General features: G+C 46.5%; 1 protein-coding gene across 4 annotated transcripts in view; it reads right to left on the bottom strand.

The window, feature by feature from the left end:
* TSR2 (TSR2 ribosome maturation factor) overlaps window positions 1-19,495 on the bottom strand; it is a 121,631-nt gene that overhangs the window by 47,679 nt on the left and 54,457 nt on the right. For 3 of the 4 annotated variants that reach the window (XM_069645322.1, XM_069645319.1, XM_069645320.1), the window contains exon 2: window positions 2,616-2,706. In XM_069645322.1, coding sequence (XP_069501423.1) covers window positions 2,616-2,706 — 91 coding nt within the window. Of the gene's footprint in view, window positions 1-2,615; window positions 2,707-3,279; window positions 3,395-19,495 lie in introns of all 4 variants that reach the window. The other variant, XM_069645323.1, reaches the window with a different exon arrangement.

The raw sequence follows: 19,495 nt of genomic DNA, 5'->3' as shown, positions 1-19,495 counted from the left end.
CATAATGTGGTTAATGACTGGTCTCTGGTGGGCCTTGCTCAATCCTTGACACTTCCCACAGCTACGGAGACTAGTCCTTCTCTCTTCCCCTTTCAAGGCCTCAAGGGGGTAACTCATAGGCTCAGGATGGGGTGAACGCATACATGAGCTAGCTCCACAAACACTGTGTAGGCTGGATGAGTAACACAATGATGTGCTCAATGGTTCCTACACAATGCCGAATCCCTGGATTCCAATTTCCTGTGCTTAAAGTCCCAGTGTCTGCATTCTCAATAAGACCTACAGTCTGAGTCCCAAACGTCCACTACATACACGCTTTCAATTTCTGGATCTCTGGCTCCTGCCATTTTCTGGATTACATCCAGGCCTGGCCATTATCAAGTCACGCCTTTCTGGCCAGAGAGTAGGTTACACCCCACAGCAGGATGATGGTAATGTCCTTTCTCAGGCGTCGGCCAGGCTCTGGACTTTAGCCCCCAAAAGGCTTTCTGCAACATGCTTCCTGCGTGGCCTGGTTTCCCCCGGGTACTGAGTTCTAACAGCCAATAAACTCTGCTGCAATGCTTGCACCACCCCTCTTCCAACTGCTAGTGAACCTCTCTGGAAGGACGTTCATACTGGCTCATTATCTAGCTTTTCTTGTCCTTTTGTACGCTCTGCAGCTTGTCTTAATGGATTTGACACACGTGTGGATTGGCGGGCTCATTCACTGCCTGTGGATTTCCAGATTGTCGTGGGCAGATTTGTCCCACCTCCTGGCCTGCGTTTCGCCTTTTCCTCTCATCTCTTTCACGGGTTTCAAGTTCCCCCTCCTCCCTGTGTTTCGTAATTATTAATTTGGGGGAGGGGGCGTTGTACTGTGCTAGCACACCAACATAGGAGTCATAAAGCATGTTAACTCTCTCCAAGTTAATGTGCGTTCAGTCCCAGCCAGAAACAGCAGGACCTTAGTCTGCATTGACTGGAAAATGGTGTTATACAATAAGTGATGTGTAAAGGTAATCCATGGTGCAGAGTCTGAGAAGGTGTGTAAGAGGAAAGGTAGAGATGGCTGTATATTAAAATACATATGTAGATTAAAGGTGTGGGTGCGCGAGGGGCTAGAGATGTGCTCGGGCTATCCAAAGAATAACGGGGGTTTGGTTGACCAAGGTCCTCGCAAAGGATGAGCCGCGTCGTCTTAAAAGGTCTAGATAAATGGGCTGGCTGAGGATAAAGGTTTTAAATATAGGTGTTGCTTACAAGGTAAAATAAATGTACCAGTTGAAAAGAGTAAGCAAAGAAGGATGATCTATTGTAGGAAGTGGCAACAGATTAGTTGTGTCCCACCGCCCTCTAGTCTAAATGGAGGAACACTCCACAGAATGAAAGAAAAAAGCAGGTTGTTCTTGCAGAACTTATTACGTTGATCTCAATGTTAAAAACCAGCTCGATTCGGCATAAGCAAGACCCTATTGTGGGTGAAGCATATGCATTGAGATCAGATGCACAGTTTTGATTTGCGATGCACAGATTGGATTTTCGGTGTGTGTTTGTTAAAATGCAGCTTTGCGTAGGCAACAGCCAGAGAGCTTATACCGGCCCACTGCCATTTTAAAGTCCAGATGCACCGTCATGGCGCTGCGTGGCTCCCCATCTTTATCTGCCTAAAATATGCACAACGCATCTCTGTCTGAGGCGTGGGAGCTGGCCACTACACCCACGATTCTGTAGCTCTGGTAAGTCTTTCTTCTTCCGCGCGAGTGGCCTCCCCAACTGCTCGTTAGAGCTGCTCTGTGTTTTTTGCATTTCTGTTACCACTACTCAAGTATACCCCACATCCAGTTACAACGTCTTTCCAGTGTCCAGATTTTTGCATGGAGGGGTTTGGGGGCCAGGCCTGGCACCTATGGCTTGAGAGGTGGGGGAAGGTCCACCTTGGGGGAATCCTCCGTGGGGTAATACTAAAGGTCACACCACAGAGAGGGCAGCTGACTGTTGCCCAGAACTCCCTGGTCCTCCGCTAACAGCTTCATACACAGGGCATGGTCACATTATCCTGCAAGGTCATGTTTTTAATTATTCTGAGTCCAACTGTTTTTTTGAACAGGTGGGGACAGCAAATGATAGAATGAACACAACCATCCTGGAATAAGGAGTTATAACCCTAAAATCAAGAGCTTCCGTGATATCCTGCTGCTCCGCGAATGAAACAAGAACACATTACAAAGGATTTATTAGACATCAGTGCTTTCGAAGGACAACAGGCATTACAGTAGCCCCATTAAACCACATAGCGAAACATACTGACACTGTCAAAGTGTGCACATCCTTACTGAAAAGAAGAGAACATGGGCATCCTCTTTGAGCACATACATGAAAAAGAAGTCTCTATGCCCACAGCCCGCCACACATAGCGACCCATCTACAGAGATGGTGGACCACAATGATTCAAACGATAGATATCGCCCAGTTGTACTCATTTTCCTAATCATGTACCCGAATAATCCATCATTCCGTGCTGCCCTCCAACGAAAAGTATCTTAGCTAGTAAACAGTTTTTAGAAGTCTTCTGTCGCATTAGGACATCGCTACATCCTCCATTTAAAGTCCTCCGGAGCACTCCATAGCCTCACCGTTAATTTGGAAATACTCCTCCAGGGCACCCACCATCCACTCAGCCTTCTCTTGGCTGTATGCGCCTCCAAAGCCATTATCCACTGCAATCTACAAAATACAAACCATATGGAGGGTTAGCACAGTATTCAGACCTTCACTGACGAGGAAGGAGAATACTAGAGGAATCACAGGAAAATGGGGATAGGGTGGGATGGGAGGAATAGGAATAGGTGAACATCAAAGGAGAAAGAGAAATGGATGAAGGAGCAACACATTTCAGAAAGGGAGAGGCAGGGTGGGGCCAGTCCGGGGACAAAGGAACATGCTAAGGGAGAGAAATACCAAGGGAAAGGAAAGTAGAGATGGGAAGTTGCCCCATTTCACATGCGAGTAGTCCATCTAGACTTTGTTTAAGAAAATTCCCCATGCTAGTGCTACCTGTTAAGTTGTTCCCTCTTTCACATGTTATCTGATTTTCTAGTCTGGTAAGAGCAGCTCTCCTGGAGAGGAACCATGCTCCAGAATTGATCTAGACAGTAGGAAATTGCTTTTATAGTTGTTCCATAGCGCCATCATACCGGTTAGTTATAATTAGGAAGGTCAACAGACAACTGCACCCAATCAAAAGGTCTCAGCCCTTTTATATGCACAGATGGTACATGGACGGACTCTATTCTGTACCTGCATTTCTCTCCTGCCTGCATGCGATTCAGTAGGTGTACTTTACATGCGCTTTGACTGAGGTCATCAAGGATTAAGTTGTATTGTTTTGTATAGCTCTGACGACACCTGTTGACTGTTTAAAAGGGGACAAAGTTTTTATAAAACATTAAATATGTTGTTTCTTACTATTAATGTTTTATATTTATCCTCTGCCAATCTCCCAGCCAAAACCAATTTGAATGTATATTTTTAACATTTTGAACAGATTTTCCTTATCTTGTGAACTACCTTCAAACAAGAAGTGACGTCAGAGGGGCGGAAGTGCATTCTGCAGATCCTTCACAGCTGCAAAGAGCCAGAGTAAAGGGTTTCCAATTATTTTACTTTCCACCAACAAGTTCACATGCCTAATGATCCGGCCCAACTGGTTGGAGTAGTAGTAATAGCACTACACGTAGCAGCAGTACAAGGACTTCCAACGGCAGTAGTTTTGCTAGTACCAACATTAGTAATACTTACTACAACTACTGCAATGGTTAAGGCCGTAGCACCAATAGTAGTAGTAAGACTGCCAAAAGTATTAGTACTCTGGGTACAAAATTTGCACTAGCCATTGACTAGTGGTATGCAACTCTTGGCAAGTAAGAAATGGTGTGCTGTGTGTATATATAGAACTGAGGTGGCGAGAGCATTTTTTACTTATTTATTTTAGGGACTGGCTAGTAGCCTGCAACTTGAATTGTTTCACCATGAATTGTACATGTAGCAGTACTATCTGTAGTGCTACTACTACCACTGACAGTATTAATGCTATTACCAGTAGTATTAGCAGCACTACTACCAGAATCAATGGTATTCATGCTACTACATAACATAATATTCCAACCACCAGCATTATTACAGGTTGCATTTTTGCTAATAGTAGTGCTGTTCCTAGCAGACAGATTCAGAGTAGCAGTGATAGCAGCACAAATATCAGAAGCAGCCATAGTAGTATACACACCAGTTGTTCCACGGCATTACCATTGTGTCCTGGAGTAGCAACAGCAGTATTACAAATTACTATCAGAACCAGCATGAGCCAATACTAGCAATGCTACTGCAGCCATTAGCAGCACTACTAGTACTGCCAGTAGTAGCCACACCTGTAGTGGCGGTGGTTGCAATGGGGGTGGTAGTGCAAGCAAGCAAGGTACCACTTGTAGGTGTGGCAGCACTACTACAATAATAGCAATGGGGTTATAAACAACGCTTTGTCAGGTATATCAATAATGGATGGCAGCAAGCTCACTAGTGGATGTTTTTGATGGTAGAATGTATGAAGAAGTCGCATGCTTGTTCTTTGGGGTGATGTTTGAGGTGGCCTGAAGGGTCTGGTGAGGCTGCTACCCGCTCTGTGATGCTGGGCACCAGGATGGCATCGGGAGGATTCCCTGGCTCACCCTACCACGCCCCATGTAGTGAGAGGCAGGGTCTTGCCAGAAAATGGTTATATGGTGATTTCCCTTTATGGGACTTATGGCGAGTCCCTCCTCTACTCAGTATCGCATCCAGAGACACCCACACGCCAACCCCAGTACAGAGAACCATTATAGGGACTTTATACATCAAAGGATGCAGGAAGGACACAGATACAATGCCTGCAAGGAATCACAGACCGTCATGAATACTTATGCTTGGAGAATTAGTCACTTGCAACCTGAGCAGAGAAAAGCAAGCAGGGCCACAGAGCGCGTCACCCCGACACATTGTACACTCAGCGCATGAGCTCAAACCAAGAAGATGTTGCCGGCCATTATTGGCTTGTATCGCAGAGCCAAGCCTGGGTAGACAGAGCCGACTCACCAAGCCACTGTGTGGATACACCGCCAATCTAGCAAAGTTGCACACAAACACACCTGATGCCAATTGAGAGCTGGGGAGGTGAAATCAGGGCTATAGATAAGGGGAAGGTTTTTTACAGGACATTGTGGGTGTTGAGAAGAGGCTGTGGGAGAGAGCAGACAGAGCAAGAGCAGGAGGCCAGGAGGGGCATCTATTGGAGAGAAGAAGAGGGGGGGATACAAGGAGGTGAGATGAGAGAAAGCAGAGGGGAGAAGAAACATCTGCTTGAGGAATGAAGAGCAAAAGGAAAATAGATTTAGGAGGTGCATGCAAAGCACAATGGTAGAGTAAGAAAGAGGGACCAGAGTAGGTACCTTTAGCTAAGAGCACATAATGTGTCAAGGGGGAAGTGAGTGAGTGGCGAGGTTCATAAGACCACTCTGATAAAACCAGCACAATACCCTGTAATTGGCTACTCCTCTGGCAGAAACCGGAGCAGCGTACCCCAATTTGAAATTGACAACCAAAGCCAAGGACCATCAAGACCACATCAATACTCCTGAATCCAAGGATTGATTGCTTCCTTCTATCCTTGATTATTTCTTCCTCGACTCCTTCCTTCCTTCCTTGACTCCTTCCTTCCACCCTCGACTCCTTCTATCCTAGATTCTTTCATAGATTCCTTCCTTGATGCCTTCCTTGGATTCCTCCAGCCCTCTCCCCCCAGGAATCTTCAAGTGACACTCCCAGGAAGAGAGGGAAGTGAGTCTAGTGAAAACCCTGTGGAACCTAGGGTTTTGAGCTCTCCAACCAAGTAAGGGGTTTTATCTGTTATGGATCCGGCAAATGAAACTACAAAATGTCAGATCTTCCTCTACTAGAGATACTGAGCAACTAGCAACAGGAGCTGCCTCACCACTCCCAGATTCAGACTCACTAAGGTAGGTTGCAATAGTTTTCCTGTGAAAGCTGCCAAACTTTTGAACTCTCTGCCACATCCACTCAGGGAAGAGCAACCATTCTTGAATTTTAGAGGCAACTACATCAACTTGCTCAATTCTACCGACCTGTAGGCCTTGCTACCTACTCCTCGGTATTTGTATGTACAGTCAATCAAATATCCTTAACCTAAAGTCTGCTGTATATAGATTTCTTTCTGTGTATAATCTGATCATTTGCCGTACTCTTGCCTAGATCCTGTAAAAGTGTTTAATATGTACATATGTTGTATCCTTGTCTATGTTTTGTAACAGATGATTTCAGCTTTGCATCTGTCGTAATCTGCGGCGCCCCGATACCCCTGGGTCTGGTGTGCATTAAAAATGAATAAACTAACAAACTGATCTACCCCAACAGTTGCAAGGATAGAGCGGCCAGCCACTTACCTTTCTCTGCTAGCCACAGGGTTATGACAGAGTCACTTCTTGGTTCAAAATTCAGTCACAGGGATATAGCACACAGTCAGCGATTTGTAATACAACCAGGAGGATAGTGCCTAACTACTTCTTACTGATCCTAAGTTATAGTTCCCCAATTCACTTGTAAGGGATATAGTGCCCTTTCTACTAAGATTGTGTGCCCTTGTCATGGACACATGCATCCATCATCTTCAGGTTTTGAAGGCGATCCAGCTTCTTTGAACTTTCCTCAGCTTCTGCAGCAGCAATTTGGTCAGCCTGCCCTGTTGACCCAAGACTTCCATAGCCTTATCTCAATTTCAAACCTTAACTAGTATCTCGCGCTGTGTCGCTAGACTCTAGCTGTCCCTCTCACTTCACGCTGCTGACTCCTGAACAACTGCTTCCCCCCTCCTCTTGGGTTTGCCACTACTTCAGATCGACTGCTCCTCTTGCTTTGCCTACTACTGCCTCGGCTGCACTGTTCCCTGGCATTTTATAGGCCCTCCTCGTTTTCTTTCCCGGAATGGTCTTGTAGTGGTTCCAGTTGGGATGGGCCTTACAATTGACAGCTTCCTCTGCTACAATTCTTTGCCCAGCAGCTTCACATGCTTTTTAAACAAAATGCTGCAGCCATCATGGCAACAGGTGGAACTCCCACCTCTGTGTTGCTTTGCTGGATGGGTCTGCTTCGGCTCCCAGTCATCTGCCTGCTTCCACAGTTCTCCAAGTTTACATGATGCTGCACCAGGCAGACTAAGCTTCCGGAATGCTTTTGGCAAAAGCATAAACACTCAGATCCCAGCTCATGGTCGGTACCTCTTAGTATCACGCTGCAGCTCACATCTCCCGGTCCTTGTTTCGCCACGCCATGTGCAGGTTTCAATTTCATCGCTAGGACCTGGTGCCTTTGCGATGAGTGGGGCATAAGGGTCCCACTGGGTTTGTTCTCTGCCTATTTACCTTTTCTCTTTTAAATAAAAGTTTGTTTAGTCACATCATGCAATTCTACTGTCAGTTTCTCGAGATTCACACCGTTTACCACAAAATTAACACCTGGTCTCCTGTGACCCAGGTATTATCAAAGACCATTGTTTTCCTACAGTTGATTTCACCTTCTCGTACCTTAATGTTTGAGCTAAGGATAGAGCATTGACCATAACACAAGAGTGAACCTCTGCATTTTGTGTCTCTCAGTGTCAGTCCTGGGGATCACATGTGTCGCCCAGGAGCCCACAAATGCCATCTACGGCCTCCGACATTCCACAAAGGCATCCAGGGCCCACATAGAAGCACACATTGGGCCTCATTACAAGGTTGCCGGTCCTGTAACAACGGTACCGGTGCATCCGGCTTCCCCATTGAGTCCAATAGGACGCAAATGGGAATGGGGACCAATATTTACCGGCGCCCGGGAATGGGCAATTACCAGGTCCGCCAGGGCTGTAATGCCCCGGTAATTGCCCATTCCTGGGCGCCGGTAAATTCATGACTCAGGCGGCAGCCGTGCCAGTAGTTACCGGCACGCCTACCGCTGAAGTCGTAATGAGGCACATTGTGTTAAGAAATACCCTAAGATTAAACATTGGTATAAGCAAAGAGCCTTAACTTTTTATCACTAGGGCTACCGTCCCCCAGAATGCCATGCAAGCAACCATATTGGAAGGCAGCCGCAAATAAGGGGGGGTTCACAGGCAAAGAGGGCACCACCATGTCTGCAGTGCACCTGTTCTGAAGGCTTTTAGCCCCTGCACAACCAGCACCGAGACCCAAGGCTCCGGCTACTCCCTTTACCTCAGGGCCAACTAAGAAAGAAAATGGCTTCAGCTACAATATTGGTGGGGGGAAATAAGGGGTAGGGGACCATGGAAGAGATCCATGCCCAACTCAGTACGACAGTGTGCAAAACATTGCATGTGACTGAAATTGTATGGTCTGGTTCTATTTTGAGTTCCATTGGCAATTCATAGGAATAGCTAGGATGCCCAAGCACTAACCTACCGAGACTAGTGTCAACTATGCACTAGGCTCAGACATCCCAAACTCCAGGGGACACCTTGTGTGTTATGCGTACTAATACCAGAGGATGTAGAGTGCTGAGGCAAAGTGCCTACCCACTTTGGACAGTGAAATAATGTGACTATAATAGGATTGTGTACTTATCTGTGCAGATCTGCACCATTTTATGTGACACTATGTGAAAAGTAAATATTGGTTTAACAGCATTGTATCACATGAGGCAATTTTGAAACTGATGGGTATGAGAGCGCGAGTGAATGCTTAATATGAACATAAAGAGTCAACTTCTGCAAACATCTTAGTAAAAAATAAATTCTGCTTTTTCAAGACATCACCTTTACCCTCTACAGCTTCCCCATATTTTTTTCTGTTATTCCAACTTTCCCATATTCATCCACTTATGCACCTTAAATCATCTACCACTGCGAAGTGCCCCAGTAACTTGCGGCATCACCAATCGGCGCCAGGGGAACACAGTGAGGGACGGTTTATTAAATACTATACCCATGGAAGGACAAGCCCCCTCTGTGGCACCTAGCTCTGTGGCCACAACCCTTAAATTAGGACACAGCCATGGCAATTAATACACTCCTTGTGGATTGGAGGGGGAGGGATCCAACACCTACTCTGTCCCATCACCAGGCGCCTCTGGTGATGTTGCCCTGGTAGGTCAGCTTTCTTTGGCTGTAGAATCCCCACTCTTGTCCGTAGGATGGAGTTATGCATCAAACTGAATCACGATAGTTGAAAGGCATATATACTTTTAAAAATGAATACAGGTACCTTACTTAGATATTGTGAGGAAGTTCCCTACTTAATTATGGGGACTTAACCAAGGGGGCTCTGTATCTCCCAGGCGAGAGTAGGATGAGCACCGGGGGGGGGGGGGGGGGGTATGGCAGGATCTCAGGGTCACCCTCACTTAATCCCCTCCATAGGACTAACGGGAAACGGCATGATAACACTGGCCCTTTAAACCACCTACAAATAACACCCTGGATCTGGAAAGGTCAACAACTTACCCCTATCCACAAGACCCATGACCCCAGAACCAAGCAACCTCCCTTTTCTATGCAGCACCATTCATGCAATATTATCCCTTTAAAGAAAGGGGACTACAAGTGATATATTGGCAACACAGAGCATCTGGAAGAATCACTGTTCCGTGCTGGAGCAGCATAGCTATATGCGACTTTTGACTGATTCCTGCACAAAATTGCAGGAATTTGCAAAAAACTTCTGCTGAGCTTGTGGAGCGAGTTTACCAGAAACTGTGACACTGAGAATTTTAAACAAGTACCCTGCACTTATTAGCTTTCCCAAATACCGGACAACAATGCTCACTGAAGATTGCAGCAATTACCTGCATGAAATCAAAGATGACCAACCAGTCATTTAAATACTAAGGGCCTCATCGCAAGTTGATAGTTATTCCGGCGGTGAATCCGCCGGGATACCACCCAATGCAAATTGCGTTACTGCAACTCGGTCCGGCACTATAAGCGCTGGATCTCGAGTTAGGGGGTCGGGGGGCAGTAAATCCCCATTCCCAATGGGGCGTCTGTGCGCTATTACCGCAGAGATAATAGTGCTGAAACCGTGCAGAAAGTGACAAGATTAGCCAACAGCAGAAGGTACATCTCCAACTTTCCATCCAAACTCAGGATTTGGCGGAGCGGTAATGGTGTTATCGCCCCATTTGTTACTGCTCTGCCCAACCTGTGATGAGGCACTTAAGTCTGTCTTCCCAATCACCTAACTAACCCAAGTGAACTTATTTCTCGCAGCCAATCCCAGTCCCTCACCAATATGCCATTACACGTGCAGATACTTACTGAAAGCCCGGGCTCTGAGTCTGATAGTGGGGGTGTGGAAGTCGTTTGTATAAAAGGCCACTGATGTCACAAGTCTCTCCCCTTCTCACCTGTTTTTGTTGTTTACTAGAGACCTTCTTTGGTGACTTCTTTCGCACGGTCCGGGATTTGTATAAACCCGTGCGCTGGTATTTGGATTCCAGCGCGAGGATAACAATCCAACTCCAGGATACGTTCAGATGTCCAGGACAGAGGCCAGGAAGGAACTATGTCCGAGCTCGTAGATACGGAATGCCGTAAACCGTGCGCGGGCGAAAATCCAGGCAGTTTAGAAGGTAAGATTTGAGGAAAAGAAGGAAGGAAGGGGGATTCAAGGAACCGGGAAACATGATTCAGAGTAAAGCCCCAAGCGAACTCACGTCCAACTACAGCAAGCAGTAGCGTTGAGACGCGCAGAGCCGCAGGGGCATGTCTGTTTAGTAGAACGGAGAGCGTGGAGCGCAAAGACTGGCAAGCAGCGTTCCGTGTCAAGCCTCCATGTTGGAAGGATTACTGCATTCAATCCCCTATGGGTCAGGGACCACAAAGTCCAGAAAGGACGTAGGCGACGGTTCATGACAGTATGCCTCCTCTGAAGCCCAGCTCCTCCGGGTTTGCCTGGATGGATAAGATGGTATCTTCGAATCAGCCTGGGGGCATTCATGTTTGACACGGGTTCCCAGGTGCGCTCAATGGGCGGGTGACCTTTCCACTCAACCAAATATTGTAATTGACCACATCGGTACCTAGAGTCACAGATTCTGGAGACTTCATATTCGAGTTGATCATTGACAATCACTGGGGTAGATCTTGGAGCAGTTCGAGAGGGCTGAACATATGGTTTAAACAGAGAGGTGTGGAAGACTGGATGGATCCTTTTCCATGACTCTGGTAGTCGGAGTCGAAAGGCCACTGGGTTGACGATTTCTTTTATAGAAAAGGGTCCGTAATACCTGGGAGCCAATTTATTTGGTCGTAGGTGACGGGGAAGGAGTTTCGAGGATAACCTGACTTTATCGTCTAATGCATAGGAAGGCCCAGGTCTCCTCTTGGAGTCAGCATAATGTTTAACGTCTCTTCGGACCTTTTCTAGGTGATCCTTTGCTTCCTTGTGCACATTAATTAGTGTTTCAATCCAGGAATCAACCGCAGGAACTGGGCTAGGGTGTGGAAGAATGGACGGTAGAACTGAAGGATGAAATCCTTGACTAAAGAAGAAAGGGCTGGTTTTGATAGCTGAATGACCCGAATTGTTGTAAGCGAATTCGGCCACAGGTATTAGAGTGACCAATCAACCTGGACCTTGGTGGCAAAGCAACGAAGATACTCTTCCAGGGTTTGGTTTACTCGTTCAGTGGCTCCATTGGTCTGTGAGTGATAACCCAAAGACAAGGCACACTGGATTCCCAGTATACGACATAACTGTTTTCAGAACTGGGATATGTGCTGGGGCCATCGGTCAGAAATGATCTTGGAAGGTAGCCCATGAAGCCGGAGTATGTGTTAAAGGAAAATTCCAGCATGTTCAGATGAAGAGGGCAGTTTGTATAAAAGGTGTAAAATGAGCCATATGAGTGAACAAAATCAATGGTAACCATTATAGTTGTGTAGCCCCTGGAAGAAGGTAGTTCCACAATGAAATCCGTGGCAATGATTTCCCAGGGTCTTGTTGGTATTGCAGGTTGGAGCAGGAGACCTGGTGATCTTTTGTTATCATGTTTGTTCTGATTACAGACTGCACATGTCTGGATATGGATCTTGATATCATCCTTCATCTGTGGCCACCAAAACTGTCTTTGTATTAGACGGAGAGTGTTGGTGATGCCACGGTGTCCTGAATGGAAAGTATCATGACATAGGCTTGTGATTTTTTTTGTCTCAGTCCAGGACTGGGAATGACCAAACGATTGTCCTTGAACAGGTATCCGTCCTTGGGTTTGAGATTCCATCGACTGTTTCTCTTAAACTCCTTCCAAGATTCAGAGGACCGGGTTTGAATTTGAATATCCTCCAGGAGGGTAATTGCTTGGGCAACAAATATTGTATGGGGAAACATTTTAGGAAAGGTCCGATCTTCAAGGGGTTCATATTCAGGACGTCTGGATAAGGCATCGGCTATAATGTTATGTGTTCCAGGAACATGATGGATCTGAAATTGGTATTGGACAAAAAAGAAGGCCCAACGGGCTTGACGACTGTCTCTACATTCTATGGATTGCAGGACTTGGAGATTCCGATGGTCCATGCGGACTTGTACCGGGTGTTTAGCTCCCAAAAGAAGATGACGCCAATCAGTGAAGGCTTGACGGATGGCTAGCAATTCCTTTTCCAGAACGGAATAATGAGTTTCACTGGGGGTCAAGGTGCGAGAGAGAGGTGATGGGGTGTTCTAACTTATCGCCAAGTTCCTGTTTCAGGACTGCCCCAATGGCGTAGTTGGAGTCATCAGTCTCGACAAGAAAGGGTCGATCAATGTCGGGTTGAGCTAGGATGGGAGCTTGTGTGAACTCAGACTTCAACCGCTGGAACACCGAATCTTGAGCTGAGGTCCACCGAAAGGGAGTATCCTTCTTTAACAATGTAATGATAGGATGAACAATCTCAGAAAATGCTGGTATAAATTTCCAGTAGAAGTTAGCAAGCCCCAGGAAGGATTGAATTTGCTTTACAGTGGTTGGAACAGGCCATGATAGAATGGAATCAACCTTTGAGGAGTCCATTCCAATTCCTTTTGGGCTAAGAACGAATCCGAGGTAGTGAACAGTTGATACATGGAAAAGACACTTGTCGGGTTTAGCCAGGAGCTTATGTTCACGTAGACGCTGTAAGACTGTCTTTACGTGCTCTTCATGTTTCAGGTGGTCCTTGGAGTAGATCAGTATGTTGTCCAGATATACAATGACGAAGAGGAAAAGCATATCAGAAAACACTCGATCCATAAAAGGTTGGAAGATTTCTGGGGCATTAGCAAGTCCAAAGGGCATAACCAAGTATTCAAAGTGGCCAAAGGGTGTTCTAAAAGGCGGTTTTCCATTTGTCACCCTCCTTTATACGAATAAAATGGTAGGCACCCCTGAGATCTAATTTTGTGAGGACGACTGCACCTCTGACTGCTTCCAGGATGTCCGAGATGAGAGGCAATGGATAACGATCCATGAGAGTGCACTGGTTAAGGCCACGGTAATCCAAAACATGGCCTAAGCGCCTTGGAATCTTTCTTAGGAATGAAGAAGAGGGAAGCGCCCGCTGGGGACTTGGAAGGTCGAATAGTTCCATTTTCCAAGTTGGTGTCCAGGTATTCCCAGAGGGCCCTTTTTTCAGGTTTGGATAAAATAAACATTCTTCCAAAGGGAATCACTGCTGAAGGCTCAGTGTCAATGGCGCAATCCTCAGGTCTGTGAGGTGGTAGAGCTTGAATAATAGCTGTTGAGAACACATCCGAGTAAGCCTGATAGGGCCTGGGAATCCGGATGATGTTAGAGACAGTGACTGGAATTTGCTGAGTTTCTTGAGAGTCTTCAGAGGATCTTGGTAAGGTATCTAGGGATAAGCAGTGGGACATGCAATGTTCAGAACCAAGGAACAAGGAGCCTGCCGCCCAATTGATGTAGGGGTTATGCTTCTGTAACCAGGGCATTCCTAGAACCATTGGATAGTGGGCCGATCTTATAATGTCAAATTTAATCCTCTCTTGACGGTGGTTTATAGAAAGCAGGATCTCTTTAGTTTGAAGGGTTATGGGTCCCGAAGACAGGGGTCTCCCATTACTAGCTTCTACTGGTTGCATTGTCTCTCGAATTTCACGTGGAATGTTGTGAGCAGTGACCCAATCATGCCCATGGCTTCGCAATCCACTAACGCCAGGATGGGGTAAGATTCTTTCTTGGAAGGCGATAAGAATGCCTGTAAAATCACAAGATTATTTTGTCCAGGAGAGTTCAAGGAAGGAATTGATGTGGAGCAGACATCTCTCTCCCGAAACTGTGCCCCATCTAGGATCGGGAGTGGCCGTTTCCCGAACGCCGTGGAGGAGCAATAGGGCACTCTCTCACAAGATGTTTATCGGCGGCGCAATACATGCACAGACCAGTGTGAATCCGGCGCATTCTTTCTTGTGGGGTAATGGGTCCACAGAAGGCCCCCAGTTGCATGGGTTCTGGATCCGAGGTTGGAGAGGATGTGGGCTCTGGTCTAGATGGGTGGTCTGGGGCAACCCTTTGGAAGGTTGGCTTAGACTTCTTCTTCTCTGCCTTTCTTTCCTGGATTCGAAAGTCGATTTGCAAGGAAAGGTCCACGAGAGCCTGGAAGGAGTTTGGGCAAGCTACCCTGGCCAACTCGTCCTTTATTTCTTCATTCAGACCTCTTCGGAAGAGGGTGAAGCTGGCTTATTGAGACCAATCAGCTTCCTTCACAAGTTGTTTAAAGCGGGTCACATGGGTAAGCACATCCTGGGATCCTTGTTGAAATTCAAGCAAACGTTGAGTGCTGTAAACCTGCTCTGGTGATCAAACATGGCCTTTAGGGCTTCCACAAACCCATCATAATTAATTATCCAGGAGGGCGTCGCCCGAATCGGCCAGGGGGGGGGGTTTTGCCTAGGTCAAGGCGTTACCAGTGAGGTGTGAGATCATGAACCCCACCGTTGCTCATGGAGTGGAAAAGTAGTAGGGCTTGAAGGTGAAGTGTACCAAACATGAATCAAGGAAGGCACGGAGGGTCTTTGAAGAGCCATCAAATTTGGCCACTACTCCTCCCAATAACACACTTTCCTTAGTTGCAGAGTTACGTGATAAGACTAGCTGCTTTAATGCAGCATTCTCAGCTTTAAGGTTCTGGACTTCTGTGGTTAGTTCCTGCATGCCTCGCATGAGGTCTTGAACCGTGGTTTCCATCTCTGTATCGTTTTTTGTAGTCGTCTCAATCTGTCACAAGTCTCTCCCTTTTTCACCTGTTTTTGTTGTTTACTCGAGACCTTCTTTGGTGACTTTTTTCGCTCGGTCCGGGATTTGTATAAACCCGTGCCCTGGTCTTTGGATTCCCGCGTGAGGATAACAATCCAACTCCAGGATACGTTCAGATGTCCAGGACGGAGACCAGGAAGGAACAAAGTCCGAGCTCGTAGACACGGAACGCTGTGACCCGAGCGTGGGCGAAAATCCAGGAAGTTTAGAAGGTAAGATTTGAAGAAAAGAAGGAAGGGGGATTCAAGGAACCAGGAAACAGGATTCAGAGTAAAGCCCCGAGCGAACTCCGGCAACACACGTCCAACTACAGAAAGCGGTAGCGTTGAGATGCGCAGAGCCGCAGGGGCGTGTCTGTTTAGTAGAACGGAGAGCATGGATCGCAAAGACTGGCAAGCAGCGTTCTGTGTCAAGTGGCCATGTTGTAAGGATTACTGCATTCAATCCCCTATGGGTCAGGGACCACGAAGTCCAGAAAGGACTTAGGCGACGGTTCATGACAATTGATTCAAGCTGGAAATATTGGAAGGAGGTGGTGGCAGGAGTGTAGAGAGGTGTCTGGAGACTAGAGGGGGAGAACGAGGTGACAGAAGAGGACAAGGAGAAGGTGGTTGAACATCTGGAGGAGGTTGGTGACCAGCAGGAGGAAAAGGGTAAGCAACAGGAGGTGCCAGCGGGAGAAGAGGAGTAGGGTGGGGAACATCAGGAGGAGGACATTGAGAACAATGCAGAGGGTGGTGAAGAACAAAAGTCAACCGATAGACAGCATAGAACGTTGGGAGGAGGCCAATTGGGGCCAAGGCACTAGACAGGTTGGACCCATAGTGGGAGGAGGAACAAGCCTTTGGCAGAATGTCAAGTAGGGACAGGAACAGAACAGAGGTGCTTAAGAGAATGACTCTGGGAGAGCAAGGAGATGTGACCCTACTCAAGCGGCCTGGAGCAGTGGGAGAAGTGCCCCCTTGGCTCTGTCTAAGCCATACAGATAGGTTTGCCCTGTGCGAGCTACTCCAGGGAGAAACTCTGCGATGTTTAGAAGAGCAGTCTGAAGGAGAAAATAACCACATAGAAGAACGCTGCGCCTCAAGTGCAAGACTGATTCCGCATAGGCCAAAGTGGGACTGCTTTGGGTTAGTTGAAAGGAATTACTTTTATGTAAAACGTGTTACAAATTGTGTTGTGGCGCTTTGTGCCCCCCAGTCAGCTAAATAACAATAATTATTTCAGTTTCTTGTGTATCTTTTAAAGCCACCACTCAGCCTGCTTGAAAGCGCTGCAGGGGAGTAGGAGAAAGGGAAGGTGGTGCGGAATGCAGGCTAGATTGGAGGAGGGAAGGAGAGGAGAGGACCAACACGGTTGTTTGAAAAATATGGGTGAGCGAGTTCAAACTATGTTAGGGTGCACAGTGAGAAGGAATAGCGATCCCAGGCATGCAAATCTCTCGTTACACCACAGTGTTGGCAGGAAGGTGCCAAATGTTCTCTGGCCGTCTCCCTCGTGTATTTATTTAACTCGGCCCACTACAGCTAAAGTGATTGTGAAGGAGGGAGATCCAAGGGGTACAACCATGTGCACACCCCTTCAGTTTCCATTGGTAGGCAGGGTTCAGAGGACACAGACATCATGGTCCAAGATAGTATCACCTTTTCCCAGCTGCTAAAAGACATAGTCAGTGGGAGAGGCTAGCTGAGAATTTAAAATTGGAGTTAGTTGAAGAACTTATGCCAGATATTTGACGAGATTAAGTATGAGAGTAAGTATGAGATTTTTGCCTGCTCGGTGGCTAAAACATTATGCTGCCATATTCACAGAAACCAGTCTGGGTCAACCATTGTGTATTGAAGATGGGGGGAAAAAAATAGGTCTGCCGAGTCAAGAGTTAACCATATGCCTTAGGGGAATACAACCAGTAGGAACGGACAGCTTAAAAGTGTACATATCAGTGAAACAAAATGTTGTTAAAGGGACGTTGTAGTTAAGTTGCGCTAATAAAACCCTATCAAATTCAGTGGAAAAAGTACCAAAAAATGTTGCAGGCCCCGCACAGTCCGCTGACAGCACGGTAGTACACGGACTACCAAAAAAATGGGTGGTGGCAGCATCAGAACCATTGCAGTCTTTTGCAGGAATAAGTGGTGGCTCTGAAAAGAGCCTTTTTTTGTTTATTTTTTCGAAGGTTTTTTCAAGCTTTAGAGTAAAGTAGGCAACACAAACTGTAAAATTTGCTATATTTGCAAAAAGGGCTGATTGCTAGCATCACTATGATGTACTAAATGTTTTCATTATGGCAGGATGTCATGCCAACATCTATCAAAAATGCAAAAAACAGCCTGGTTGATGTTGCGCCACGCTTTCTCCTTTTGCGGACCAAATTAACTAGAGCACAGCCACATCTGTCTCTGGGCAATGCCAGAAAAAATTACTCTGGAGTTTGGAAACATTTCCATAATTTTCCCAAACGTCTCCTTCATTGCAAACTGCAGTGAAATTCCCGTTACATGGCCTAAACTGTTTTCCCTCCACAATGAACAATAATAATGGTCGGATGATGGCGCGTCATCAAAATGCCACAAAGTGGGAGCAAGTCCACCCACTTCATGCCGCACACCCCATACCACTGCACATCAACATGATGAAATCCAAGATGTGCAGCCACTCCACACTGATCTGCATACACCTGCAACCAATGGATCCACAAGTGCCCCAAAATCCACACACACCACCCCCTGAAAGACACAGCCATAGCCATCTGCACTCCTCTCAGCAGACATACCTTCTGCCACACTCTCCTTGCATACCACACCCAGGAAACCTTATTGACCAATCCCCTGGGCTCCACAGTCCATTTCCATGCCTGCCATCCTCCAAAGCTCGGATGTGGCACGTGCTATCCGCGGACTACCGCAGTGTCTGCGGACAGGTCATCCAATTCAAGGTGGTGGGGAGAAAAATTAAACCCAATGTAAGGTATTTACTCTTTAGTGGTGGCTCTCAAAAGATCCTTTTTCTTTTTTTTTTTTTTTTTTTTTTTTTAAAAGGTGCTTGTAAACAAACACCTTTTTAAAATATTTGTTTGGCCCTTTTCTCTTCTTTTCTTCCTTACAGGCTTACATGAACCTCTACAAAGCATCCCTTACATAGTAGAGGCAAATGGCATTTCCAATGTTGGACAAAGAAATGCCATCTATAGTAAAAAAAAAAAGAAGTTCACACTCAGAATTAAATGTTCTCATTTTGGAGAGAGAACATCCCAGCAATACACAAAAAAGAAGACATGCCTCTGTTCACAAGACACCTTCCTGCATCTTGCGGAGGACAGAAGACATTGGGGTTGTTCCATACCGCTCTAGGTGGTATGTGTGATAAAACACCTTTGCACTGGGAAAAAGCAGCATCAGTGCCTTCACCAAGCCCTTCAGTTCACTCAGCAAACTTGCAGCCACTGATATAACACAAATGCATTCCTCCACAGTGCAGCACAAGAACATCGGGAGTATTGAAAGTGGCCATATCTCTACAAAGTGCAAGCACTCCATGCAAATTGTGGCCAGGCACACTGCACCACAAAGCCTTCACTCCCTGAAATCCAAGAGTGGCCGAAATGCCACTTCCCTCTGCAGATCACTCACCAAGCAAACTCCCACCATCCACACACTAACTCTCCCCATCTCTGCAACCACAGCCATCTTCACTATGATAAAATGTATTACCGTCTCTTCCTATATAGCACAACCAGAACACCCGATTGGCTAATCCCCACAGTCCCCTTTCCATGCCAGACATCCTGAGAAGACCCGGATGTGGCATGCCCTGTCCGCGGACCCCATACACAGGACAGCCAATCTTCCCTTTCCACTTCACTCTTTCTCCCTCATTGGCTACTATTAAGAAGTCACACACCCATTCACCAATCACAGCCAATAACACTACATCTAACTCCATCATCTCAGTGCAACACTGCAGATGTACTGTTCAACACTCAGAGTACAGGTCTTCTGAGATTCCCAAGCACCTGCATCAAGAAGTACTGTAAAAGGCTCCACGATTTCTACTTCAAGATTCAGCCACATCTGCATCTAGCAACACAAAGTACAGGTATGCATATATTTTGTGAAGTAGATTTCCAACTTTTCCACAAATTCATACAAACGGGGTTCCTGCCACGTACCCTGCATAACCT

Source organism: Ambystoma mexicanum, chromosome 2p (genome assembly GCF_040938575.1).
Source record: "Ambystoma mexicanum isolate Mex_15411 chromosome 2p, UKY_AmexF1_1, whole genome shotgun sequence".
NCBI classification, from domain to species: Eukaryota; Metazoa; Chordata; class Amphibia; order Caudata; family Ambystomatidae; genus Ambystoma; species Ambystoma mexicanum.
This window is presented reverse-complemented; position numbering and strand designations above follow the sequence as displayed.